Source organism: Chrysemys picta, chromosome 15 (genome assembly GCF_011386835.1).
Source record: "Chrysemys picta bellii isolate R12L10 chromosome 15, ASM1138683v2, whole genome shotgun sequence".
Lineage (NCBI taxonomy): Eukaryota > Metazoa > Chordata > Testudines > Emydidae > Chrysemys > Chrysemys picta.
Genome location: NC_088805.1, coordinates 31,900,816 through 31,913,739, shown reverse-complemented (window position 1 = coordinate 31,913,739; position 12,924 = coordinate 31,900,816). Strand labels below are relative to the sequence as shown.

The window sequence follows — 12,924 nt, the reverse complement described above, 5'->3', positions numbered from 1 at the left end:
CTGAATCAGATGAAAAGGAGACATTTCCAAATCTCCCAGGGAACCAAACCCCAGGAACATTTCAAACTGGGACTGCGGAAATGTTTCACTTCAACAAAACTTTGTCAAAATCAACTCGCCCTCCCAAAACGTTTCGAGTTTGATGCAATTATATTTCCCAATAGAAAACTGTTGCGTTAGAAAACTGCCGACCAGATCTAGTTTCTGTTAGTATCTTGTTCGTACAGAGATGCAGTCTGCCTCGATCTCCAGTGCAAGCAATAGATTTCAAAGGAGCAGCAAAGAGACTGTCTGTAGCGACCCAACAGATCAAACGAATAACTAACGTCAACGTCTAGGACCCAGGTGCTTTAAAGTTTCTTTATTCTGTGGTACTTCCTATATGTAACACATGTGCACCGTGGTTACTGAGATCCACAGCGAGTCCAGATTTTATCCACCCGCTCGCCGCCCTTAAACGATTTCATCTTTACTGTTGACCCCACCCAGCAGTGACAGATGCCGGTGAAAGCTTTGTGGGTATCTTCCATCGGAACGTGCCAGGCTTTGCATGCTGAACTGCCCGCCCGTCGAAAGATGGCTATAACCCTGGCCCTCACTTAGAGCTTGCAGATCTGAAACACCAGGTGCTGCTGTCCAATGCCCTGCTTCCTACACAGACAAACTTCTGAGTAAACCCTGCACCAGGAATGAGCTATCACTCCTCTGCAGTAGGAAGAGTCCTACAGCAATATTCTCCCACTCTCAGTGCTAGAGAACATTGTTACCAAGGATACTAATACAGAAAAAACAGCATGGCTCGAGGAAGACCAAGACAGCAACGCAGCACAATATCAGTCTGGAATCATGGAGGATTGTAAAATGTATTTTTCATGGTCACTGTCATTACTGCAGATTTGACCATTTGGGCTTTACACCCATGGAACGTGAACCAGCTGGGAGGTGAACTCCCCCCTACAAGCCAGGCTGCAAATCACCCATGCGGCCTCTCTGCAAGGCTTTGTGCTGGCATCAGGGGTGAAGTCCAACAATAGTGGGGGGAAAGTCCTGCAGATCCTCGTTTGAATGTTGAAATGGATTGGCCTTGCTCTGCCCCTTGCACACTGGCCTTCTGTTAATACTGGTGCAACTGAGAAATACTAACATGGAGACTCACGGAAATTGAATCTCTGATTTCTACAGGCCTTCACACCTAACACCTGGGTACTAGGGTTACGCTCATCCAATCAGGGAACAGAACTACCCGCTGTGCTTTATGACCCAATCATGGTTAAGCAACATCTCAAATTTCAAATACTGAACAGCTAAAATGTAAAAGTTATCACAAGTTATTGAAGAATGAAAAAAAATTCAAGAAAACATACACTTTTATCTGGGAAATTCCACATCAGAAAAAAAAAAACAGGGAAAAACCCCACCAAATAAATATTCAGTGTGAATTATTCCCACAGCGCTAATGCAGAGCATCTGTTTTTATAGTGAAAGGACTCTTTGCAAATGACAGTTCTTCAGTTTGAGTTGAGCTCTCTAGGCAGAGGTTTGTGTTATTATGGGGGCTCCTCACCAGTTAATTTTGTGCCAGTGTATTACCGTGAAGCCCTTTAAAGAAGGGAAAGAGGAAGTGAGTTTAGAATATTCTACATCCAAATGAATTTGTGAGTATCCACGGACACAAGATAAGAGAATTAGAAAAAAACGAGCAAACAAGGACATGGTTTCAGTGTTTGATTTCATACTAATTGGAATATGACGGCACTTGCACTCTGTGCTTCTAAATATTCCTTTATGTATCTCCTCTGCTCTCAGATCTATTCTCCTATCATCTGTTCACTGGTTAAAATTCATTACACAGACTTGACCTTGGAACCTGTTTTAAAGCTGCTTGGCATTTTTCCGTAACCTGAAAACACTGGTGGTGTCTCCACTTCCTTAATTGGCTTTCAGCTGTTTGATAAGAAGGTCTGCAGCAGACTGTCCACTGCAAATCAAAGTGTAGCACTAATAACTCTAAAGCAGAGCAGATGTGCTCTTCTCCCATTCTCTCTCCCCACCCCTCCCCCAGAGGCAGGCTGTCTCCTGGATGCTGTACTGTACTATTTGTCCTATCTCAGTGCTTGTCTGCCACAGCAGATTAATTCTGTGTCATAAATACAAATTGGGTTTATTGACTTTGCCATTTTCAGTGCAGAGAGAACGCCAGTCTCTGCCTGCCCCCTCTGTCATCCCCGACAGGTACCTTTTCACTTGCAATCAGGGCCAGAAAAGCTGACTAATACCGTGTTTTTCATGCCCACGTTTGCGCTTCCTTTCCGCTAATCACAAAAGGAAATGAAGAATCACAACAGTGAACGTGGTCATTTGGTGCAGGACATGGAGAGAGAGATTATACAGTCCTGGCAATGCCTTGTGTGAGGTACCAGCATCCTTTGGTAAGGACAATCTGACACTACCTTCCTCCCATGCACTGAATTCTCTCTGCAGCTCAGATGCTCTATTCATTCACCTGTGTTAATTTTTGTAAACTATCAGACAGAAGGAATGTGCTGAATTGACTGGTGGTAGTAATAACGATACCCTGCATTTATATAGCAGTGTTTATTCTGCCAGTTAACAAGTATTTTATTAACTGAAAGCCTATGGGAAGTTCTGGATAGGCCCCATTACACAATTTTACATCTATCCTGAAGTCTCCCCACCATTGCACAGTGCTGTTAGACTCCAAAATTCTTCAGCTTCTCTCCAAAATGTAATGAACAGACGTAAGTGCCAGACCTCATGAACCCCAGCCCGCTCATTCCCGTGAGCAGGAGTTAGGCTAGCTAATGACCATAACTCCAGATAAGTAGCTCCCACTCTCCTCGCTGTGCCCTTGTTTTAAAGCTATTTTAATTGCAATATAATGCTGAGCTGTCCACAGGCAGTTTGAAAACATTCGCATAAAAGACTCAGCTCACTGGGCTACAGTCCTGAGTCTCACTGTCTTTCCAAGCAGAAGCGATGAGACAGCATGTCTAAGTGTCCAGGGAGACTGCTCTTCTGTCTGGCTGTTCCCCTGCACACCCAGGGTAATGAGAACTCCCGCTACAGGGCTTGGGGCACGAGAGAGTTTCCAAACGTGGCTAGGTTTGTGGGTCACCTAATCGAAATGTCGTCTAATGAAGCTAAGTTCAAGTTCCTTATCATATAATTTAACATGAAAGAGCTGTGTATGCTTTTCCCGGCATGCTCCCCAATCACTGCCCTACACACATTAAATGGTGACAAAAGATTTGTTCGAATGAATGTCGTAGGGACAGACATCTACAGTAAATAACAATCTGATAAACAGCTTCTCTGGGCAGAAGGAGTTGTTCCAGCATTTTGGTTTGTTTGCTTCTCCCACAAAAATAGTACAAGGAAAGCACTCCTTTCCAATGCTTAGTTATCCAGACACTTATCCTGGGTAAAACTATAAAGCTGCACCTCCAAGATCCCCTTGTGGGACCAGCCCCACCTTTGTTCTGAGACTATATTGGGACCACCGCATTAGAACTGCTATGGCGAACGATACTGCTCTAATAGCCGGGACAATATTTGGTAGAAGAAGAGCTGGGATTGCCCCTTGGCAGCATCTTTGATAGCGGGGGCTCATTGTGTTCTGGCTCTGGCTTCATTTGTTTTTTGTAACTTGTCCCATATTAATAAAAAAAGGCAATAGTGTTTTGGGTGGGGGCATCCCGAGTGCAAGATGGTAATGCCAAGGATTGGAGACACACACGTTCGTCTGGCTGGCAGTTTCATAACCCATCTCCCAGGAGCTGGTAAAATAAGGTGACTGATGGATTCCAGTTTCCTACCTGCTCACAGAGGGTCCCAATGAGCCCTTCCAGATCCTGCTTCTCGTGGAGCACCATCTGCTTCTCCTCAAATTCCTGCTCCAACTGCATCTCCAGCTGACGAAGCTGCACACAGGTGAGAAGCACACAGACGGCTCAGAATGCAATCTCCTGCCCCAGCTGAGGCCAGCAGAAGGCCATGGGGGTTGCCTCCGACTTAATACCTACTTTGCTTGCACCTTCCAGCGGTCTCTGAACGGTTTGCACCTTTCCGTATAAAAAGGCGAAGGCAATCACAGGCCTAGCCATTCATGTTACATGAAGTCCCTCATTTCTGATTGACAATATAATAATATGGCCCAATGGTTTGGCCTGCCCGGGCGTGGCCAAAGCAGCAGCAAAGTAAGGGTCCCTGCTGGCACACACACAGTACCTTGGCAGCCAGCTGAACACTCCCATCGTTGCTAGTCGGGATTGGAGATTTGTTGTCCTTTAAAGACACTCTGGATATGTCAACACTGCAAAGAAACTCTGCAGCAGCAAGTCTCAGAGCCTGTGTCAATTGACTGGGGCTCACGGGGCCAAAATGATCAGTGTAGACATTCCCACCCACTGCTATTTTCAGCCCTGTAGCATGAGCCCCACAAGCCTGAGTCCTTTGACGCGGGCTCTGAGACTCACTGCCATGGGGGTTTGGGGCTGTGTAGACATACCTGCTGTGTATGGGTGAGATGACCCCAGTACCTTCTTGGCAACACAACCATGAGAGGGAGACTGGGAGGCCTCTTCCCAACCCACAAAGCTTTCTAGGGGCCACTTCCAGCTTGGTCCATGGCACCACCCCGAGTGAATTTGAAGTTCATGGCCAGACGCACCTTTCACGTCTATAATTATTGTTGCCTCAACCCTCTTTTGCAAAGATCAGTGTCTGTTCTGCTTCCTCATCCTTTGGGAGAGGCAGACGGACCAGATGCTCCAGGTCTCATGGCTGCTCCACACAGCTCTGGTTGGACCCTACCGTGAAAACAGGGGATTCCCCCTCAGGTGGCCTAGAGAAGCCACAGCAGCTCCTGAGAATTAGTGCGACTGTGGCCAGAGAAAAGAGGGCCATATTCCCTGCACAAGGACTCGCCATCTGACCTCGGGCCGAGTCAGGTAACCTGCATGTCTCTGTTTTCCCACCTGTGAAGAGGTCACAACTGTGAGTTCACAGAGGTGTTGTGAGGACTAACCAGGCCACGTTTGTGCAGCTGACGGAGGAGGGAGAGGCTTGAAGAAGTGGTAAGTGTTAGGGGAACCGAATTGGGCTCATTTATCTGGCCCCTCTCTAGGCACCACTTATCACCTCTTGTTGAGACAATGGAACAAGGTCCTGACGAGCAGTTCAGAGCTTTGCTGCGTGGCTGACAGAGGACCAGCTAGACCCTAAATGGGGTGGGGGAAATCAGAATGGTTTATTTCACAGCATGGTTTTTGTTCCTTCAAGCCACTGGAAGGACCTGGCCTAGAGCAGCAATCCTGCCAAGAAGACTCCATCTCTGAACCTGTTAGTGGCTGGCATGGCTCATCAGAGCTCGCTCAAGTCATCCACCAGCCTCCTGCATCTCTGAAAAGCTGCTCATCAACTGTGTTTAAAAGGGAAAAGCGAGCAAGCGAGATACTAAATATTGATTCCCCTCTTGAGAGTCTCTGCCATTTACTCATTTAGAAAAGAAACATTCAATCTGTTTGGGGCAAGGGAAGGAAAAGAAGAAAAATATCTGTTCAGCTGAGAGCAGCCTTGGAACCTGTTCAAAATTTTTTCAGTGAAATTGACACTATCTTACCCCTTCATAGAGGGCAATTAACAAAACAAACACAGACAAAGCCTGGGAATTGTGACTACCGGATTTCCAAGTGGAATACAACGTAATAATGCCCAGAAATTGAAAGCCATTGGGCCTAAGAATAAGTAGAAAGGAATAGAAAAAGAGGGGACGTGTGTAGAGAGAATCACAGAAGGTGTGATGAGCATGGCCAACAGTTGAACCTCCCGGCATTAATGTTCCTGGACAGAATGATGACGCTGTCCATGATTCTTCACCAGCACATTGTAATATGGAGGGTCTCTCTGCAGGACCATGGCCCTGACAATAATGGAGTCATACATGCGTCAGTGACCCAATCATCCTTCAGATGCGACTCCTCCACAAATGTCTGGCTGTGGCCGCTTGCGTTTGCGTCCCATTGTGTCCTGACACCCACACCCCTCTTTAAACGCACAGATAAATTCATCCTCAATGGAGATCATTTGCTCTTGACAACAGGGTGCTCAGGATGCATGGCTCACACGGTCTGCTTGAAAGCAGCATGTCAGCGCGATGTTAAGCACAGGGGTTTGCACCTTTCACAATACTGCACTTACATTACAAGCTATGTTTGCCCAGTCCCATTTTCTGTCTAAATCAGGCCTCGCAATGCTGAGCAGTGCAGTGTCTAAATACTTGTACAAATCTGGGCCTAATTCCTTAATTGTTCCCCAGTCAAAGCCACATGCAGAAGAGAATGCTAAATCCCCTCCCCAAAGGCAGGTTAATAACACATCCCACCCGGAGTCTCTTGGTCACACCCTTCAGCGAGTCCCATCCCAATTAACACTGCTGACATACCCTCCTCTGACAGGACTGGCGAACATCCTCGAGCTCCTCGTCCTTGTCTTCCAGCTCCTTCTGCTGCATCTGCTTCATCCGTTCTATTTCCAGTTCAAGCCGCATGTGGAGCTGAGGAGGCCCAAGACAAAGCTCTAGATCAGCCGGGGGAATTGTTACAAACTCTCCCAGCGCTTCCCCAGTTTACTGACCAGGAAGGAATTGCAGCCCATTTCCTTTGAAGATTTAAGAAGGATGCCAGGTGGGCAGCTCAGGCAGCGCAAATGCGTGGGAGGGGCACAACTACCTATCACATCCTAAAATATATCTCCGATCCCAGACCTCAGTGCCAGGGGGACTTCGCATGACAGAAACTGCCGGGAGCGCTACGTTTCCAAGCAGAAAGCTGATGAAGTTACCACCTGCATGCGTCCGCCTTTCACAGTGATGTGCTGCTATCACCTTGCAAGACGCAGCCATAACAATGCAAACCGCCTGTTACCCATCAATCGAATGGGTTTCTGAGCCTAGGGCTTGATAACGAAACAACGGAATCATATTAAAATAGTTAAACAAGGAGAAGAATCAATACACTGAACACTGAGTTTCTATAAGGTGAGAGGCTGCAGAAGACCCTATCAATCAATCTCGGGCTGGGGAGCTGATTCCTTGTTCTGCGCTTCTCAGGGTGGCTGGAGCCCACGGCACCGACCTTGGCCCTGCTGGATGGAATAGCGTCGGGAGGAGGAGATCTTACCTGTTCCAGCTGCTCGACAGCGTTTGCGTGGCGGCTCAGTTCTTTTTGCTGTTCAGCAGCACTGGACTCAAGCTCCCAAAGCTTCTTCCTTAGGGCAGCCACAGCACCCTCGTCCCCGGCCTCCGGGGAGCTGAGCTCCTGCACTCGGGTGGCCAGCACTGCAAGTCGCTGATTCAGATGAGAAGTTTCCAGGTCCTTTTGCTGTGCGGGGGTGAGGGGGAGAGAAAGTTCACAGCTGTAGAGGGTCCGAGTAGGCCCGTTAGCCCCGTCAGCAGCGCAGCCATCTGCTTCCCCAAGAAAACCACCTCCTGGGGCTGGACTGAGAAACCACAACATGTTGCGGGTGTGTGGACAATTTCAATTAAAATGTGACAAAAGAGCTTTCACTGACATTTGGAAAATTTTCCACCTGGCTTGTTAGGAGCCTCTCGAAACTTCCCTTTTAGTGATACACAGCGAAGGAGGATACTGGGAAGGGAAGAGGCATTCTCTCTCTCATGCAGCATCTAAACAACCATAATGATAGCCGTTAACCTTACTTTGCAATCTGCTACAGATACCCTGGGGAGTCAACTCGTGACAGTGGCCCCTGCAAGGGATGGGAGGTGGACTCTGAGCTTATCTAATGCAGCAGTCACTCAGTGAAAATACCTATCACTTCTTCAGACTGCTCCATTGGCCCTCAGGCATTGCAGGATCTACTTCTTGTTTTAAGACACCCTCCACGAACCCGCGCACCTAACTCGGACCAGCTTATCTGAGCAGTCCTTTTGTCTCTTTCTCTCTACTCCTCTCTAGCTCCCTCCACCCACCCACCACTGACCTCTTCTCTTACTCCCACATGAGGTCACTGTTGCGGATCTGACAGCGCCTTCCTAGCAGCTCCTGCCATCTGGTGCTAACTTCTCTCCATTGCTGGCCCTGCATCTCATTTCGGCTCTCCACTGAAAGCATGCCCTCTCTCCTTTGCCTAGTTCTCTTAATTCCCTTCTTCCTCTGCTGGTCTCTGTTCTCTAACTGTCATTGTAGTTCTCAGCCCTGTAAGGATTTTTGGGACACGAGGGGTATGAAAGTTTCTCTAACAAAATAAAGCTGTGTTGCATTATCACAAGCTTTGATGGACCTGCCTCATTGATCAACTGGCATTCTGAAGACCTCATTTACTGCAAATTTTTCTCAGCAGCTAGCGTATCTCTGAGACTCCAGATTAAGAGCTACGTCGTATCAACAAACACTATCAATACCCTGGACTAAAGCTAGAGATCTTTTTAGAGAGACCCCTATGATGGATCTGCTAAGGAAAGGATTACAGCTGCCATCAGCCCCCTCCCCACGGAATGCCCCTTTCCTCCTGGCCAGGTAAGGGCAAAGATCCTGAACCAGGTGGCGGCCGGGCTCTGTTTGGAAGTGGCAACTGCATGGCAAGCCAGGAGCTGCAGAGAAGCTAGAGACAAAGAAGATATTCTCCAGGAACTGAATGCAGAGCGGCTTGTGGAACCGGCTGTGACTGAGACGTTTCAGCTGGGGGCAAGTCTGCGTGGGGCTTATGGGGAAACAGCAGTGGCGGGGCAGGAAGCCAGGGCAGAGGCGCCCCAGTGAGTCTGTCCTGGGAAAGTTCAAGCTGCTATTTGCTTGAATAGACTGGAGAGGGTCCCCAGGCAGTCGTGCTGAAGAGCTTTGAAGAGCCATCAGTTGGATGGCCCCCGGGACCCAAACAGGAAATACTATCACTCCCTTTGAACTTTGTCTACACCTCTTACCTAAGGTATCTGCAACCTTCCCCTTCCCTGTCAGCCCTAGCAAAATACCCTTCCCCTAGCCATGTGCCTGAGTGGTTATTGGGACCCACCAAGGCTAGCATCTACAAGGTCTAGCTGCTGAAGCACCTACAGGGAGTGCCTCCAAGTCAGGGTACACCTGGCACCCTAAGGGTTTGGGGACCTCCATTACTGAGCAGCACCAATATTTACACCCCAAGGGCAACTTCAGTTTGAAAATACCCTTCTTCTACTTCTCTCTTTTCACCAACAGGGGCTGATTTAACAGTCGGTTGCTCCCATTCTACGCAGTCTTCAAACTCGGAGTTACGCCAGCATAAAACTGGAACAGTGATGTGCTGATTCGGGTCCCGAGATCATTCCCACAAAGCCTTGGGGCCCCAGTCCTGCGGCTTGTTACAGACAGACTTATGGACAGACCCCAAAACCTGGGCAGAGCTCTATTTACTTCAGTGGGTTTCTGTGTAGCAGTTGGGTTCCTTGTCTGTCAGAGGAGCCTGATATGGGAGACCCCTATGCATCCTGCTATGTGCTAGAAGAAATCGCAGAATGAAGACGTCTCTAGCAGAGTGATTGGTGTCTAACTATCATGACTGTAATTACAATTATAAGAGCTTTGCTGGAAGATGCCAATTCTGCAGAGCAGCCATACAAGCAAGGGCAGAGTGGGATATTTTCCTCTTACCTCTAACCTCCGCTGAAGTTTACCCAGCTCCCATCTGATGGTGGTGTTCTCCTGGGTCACTTTGTCACGAAGGCTCTTTTCAAACGCTGACTCTCCCAAGGCCTGGGCTAGCTGCATGTCAAACCTGCCACGTGTGACACATCCGCATTACTGCTCTACGGACAACAGCCCGGACAGGAACATGACTACCAGGGAGCATTAGCAGGGGAACAGCTCCAAAGGAGAGGGCAAGACAGTGGCAATTAGCATCCACTTGGCCTTGCCTTGCCAAGTGCTTCCGAGGTGAACTCAACTCATCCGGGGCCACATAATAGATCTAGAATCTGCAGAGTGCCGCAATCATTTGGTGAACGGTTAATTACTCCATTTAAGTGGTGGCCTCATGAAATTGAAGGCTCCTGAACAGCAGCTCTGCACATTTCGCCCTTTGCACACACACACCTAAAGCCACACTCAGCAAAGAGCAGAACGTTAACAAGAGCGTTAAGTGGCCATTACGAACGTGAAATACTTGAAAACACTCAGACCGGCAGAGTAAGCCTGTGCCTGGAGCCTGCTCTGAACACACACAACATTGCCGGCAGTTCAGAGGTCAGCCTCTTGCGCTGACCCTAGGACTCCGCACTGCCCTCTCCGGGCTACGAACCTTGAGCTTTCAGAGCACTAATTAGGTGATTAAACTTCCTTGACTTGTTAGTAGATATGGGTCTGACCCAAACCCCTCAGATCTAAACTCAGGATCTGAGGTCCATGGAGATAGTAAAATGAAGGATATTGGCAATGAAATGTTTTGAAAAGAACACAGAGGGAGCCGATAATTCTCTTTCTCTCTGTGCTGTGATGCAGAAGACTCAGTCTTGGTCTCTCACTTCCTTGGGAGGAGGCAGCGCCCCACTTCCTTCACAAACACCTCTTTGGCCAAACGATAAGTAGCAGCACTAAAGCGTTTTGCACCCATTTCTTGGCTAGGAAACGGTGGCCGTGGTGCAGGAGTTGGAACATGGGCTCCAGGGCTTCCTTCATCCCACTCAAGGACATACAGGATTTTGCTCCCAGCATGGGGGACTTACACTGTCAGGGGCAAACCCAGGGATCATCACTAATGGTAGATCTTTAATACGTGTAGATCTCCAGGTCCTCGCCACTGCCTCTGAAATGCAAATTCTATTTGCTGCATCTCAAGAAGTAGTCACCACCTTTGAGGAAAGGGGGTGCCCATCCTGCCGCACCTTCTCCATGTCCTTTAAAATGCAGAACTCTCAGATTTTCCTTACAGAACAATGTTTATAATAGAAATGTGTTATAGTTACACGGCAACAGAACATATTGCCTGGCACAATATCCAACATTCAAAGCAGGGGAAAATAAACAGCCCCACCAGGAATGTCAGCCTCCAAAAGAAAAAACAGTGTTTGAGGCCTACTTTAGGATTCACAATTCGCTTGCTACACGCTATAGGGTGGTTGCCTGGTGCCCTTTAATGGAGATAGTATTTAAACTCTGGGTATCAGAGGAATCACAGCAGCAGCCCCATGGGGGTTCCCTTCAGAAGATGTTCCTGATTTCGTGTGACTAGCAGCCTTTGGCTATAAACGAACTTACAAGTTGTCGTCTCATTAGTATTCTTCTCAGAAAAGACAATGACTGCCTCACTGGGTCAACAGCTGTCATATTTTCAGAGATCAAAGTAACTCTTGCTTGGAAGGCTTTTTGTATGAGGGCGTCTTGTTGTCCATTACCCACTTCTTAGGCTCCATCCCCATTTTTAGTGGCTGGATGGCTGGTCTTGCTTCTGCTTAACACCGATTGCTCTAGGAGCTGACCCCAGTATATAGATCAGAGAGCTGGGGTCCCCAAGAAGGGACAAGTGGTAGGTTGTTGAAATGTTCTGATCTCCTCAGGTTGTTGGCTAGCGCTGAGGTTGCTGGGAAGGTCTTGATCTCAGGATCTGGCACAAATCCCCCCCCCACACACTTTCTTATTGCTTCAATGGAGAAAACCATTGCACCCTGAGAAATGGGTCTCCTGTTCCCTCTAGCGGCAGGCTGGGCACACCCTGTCTGGCTGCTGAGAGGGAAGGGTCTGGATTCTGTGTGTGCTCGCAGCACAAGGCTGGTGAAGCAGACACGAGTCCCCAGATGAAGGGCTAATCTTTCCAACAGCAAACACAGTCAGAGAAGTTTAAAACAATGGTACAATGTAGGGCTTCTTCCAGGCTGGTGCAGCACTGGAAAAGGAAATGTGGGACAACTGTCAGACAGGGAAGTGATGGTTCCAAAGGCCATGAACACAATACATTTCTAACCCTGCAGAATCACTTGGGGAGAAGCTTTTGGGGGCACCTCCGGGCATTGTGGAGCTCAAGGGGATAAGGTATCTCTAGGCCAGCTCTAAAGCCAGAGCTGCCTCTGATGGCAGACCCCAAAGCTAGGTCCCCACAATCTTACTTTTTCTGTTTCTTCTCCAGTTCATGATTGCGGCTCTGCAGACTTTCCATCAGGACCCGTGTGTCCTCCAGATCACAGGTCAAGTGTTTGCACTTCCTCTTCATCTGCTGTGCCACCTTCTTGGCACCCTCATAGGTGCTTTGCACCTCACCAAGCTGCAGGGCAAACAGCAATGAGAAATATCAAGCTGAAATTTCTGCTCAGTGATAACCGGGGGGTGAAATTCACCATTTAGGGGATTCCCAACCTGCAACCTGGCCTCAGTCCATCTGAGAGCGAGAGAAGCCTGAACCAAACACCCCAGTCCAAAAGCACCCAGGCTTTGGGGCAAGACTGGATCCCTGCTCTGAACTTTGCAGCCAGCTCACCAACCTCTACGATGGGCTGAACCTGAACCCCAGAACAAAACACCCTCTAGATTTGGTGAGAAATTCAGAGCTGAAGCTGAACTTTGCAGCTTAGACCTACTTCTCCTGGCAAAGCTCTCCCAGGCTGAAATACATCCTGTGCAGACACCAGCATAAGGGCCACCTAGGTGCCACTTAAATCCAACAAGGCCTTGTTGGATGGGGTGCTAGGCCTTGTGCTACGGCTCTATCTAGGGACGCATTTCGCCGTCGGAGGTCCCTTTTCCAGCAGCAGTGATTCAGAATGATTTAACCCTTGCTACCTCTTGTCTATGGGGGTGAGTTCAGGATGGCATAAATGCCAGTTTGGACCCAGTCCCCTCATGGCTGCGATATTTAAGAACATTGACTCTCATCTTTGATGTGAAAGGGAGCCTTTTAACTTACTAAAGTGGAAAAACGTTTCTG

General features: G+C 48.4%; 1 protein-coding gene across 15 annotated transcripts in view; it reads right to left on the bottom strand.

Annotated features, from left to right (window-relative positions):
* Positions 1-12,924, bottom strand: part of MYO18B (myosin XVIIIB) — a 198,265-nt gene that overhangs the window by 77,279 nt on the left and 108,062 nt on the right. For all 15 annotated transcript variants that reach the window (XM_065568882.1, XM_065568889.1, XM_065568886.1 and 12 more), the window contains 5 exons: positions 12,110-12,264; positions 9,663-9,786; positions 7,200-7,400; positions 6,464-6,574; positions 3,837-3,941 (listed from right to left, as the gene is read on the bottom strand). In XM_065568882.1, the coding sequence (XP_065424954.1) occupies positions 3,837-3,941; positions 6,464-6,574; positions 7,200-7,400; positions 9,663-9,786; positions 12,110-12,264 (696 nt within the window). The remainder of the gene's footprint in view (positions 1-3,836; positions 3,942-6,463; positions 6,575-7,199; positions 7,401-9,662; positions 9,787-12,109; positions 12,265-12,924) is intronic.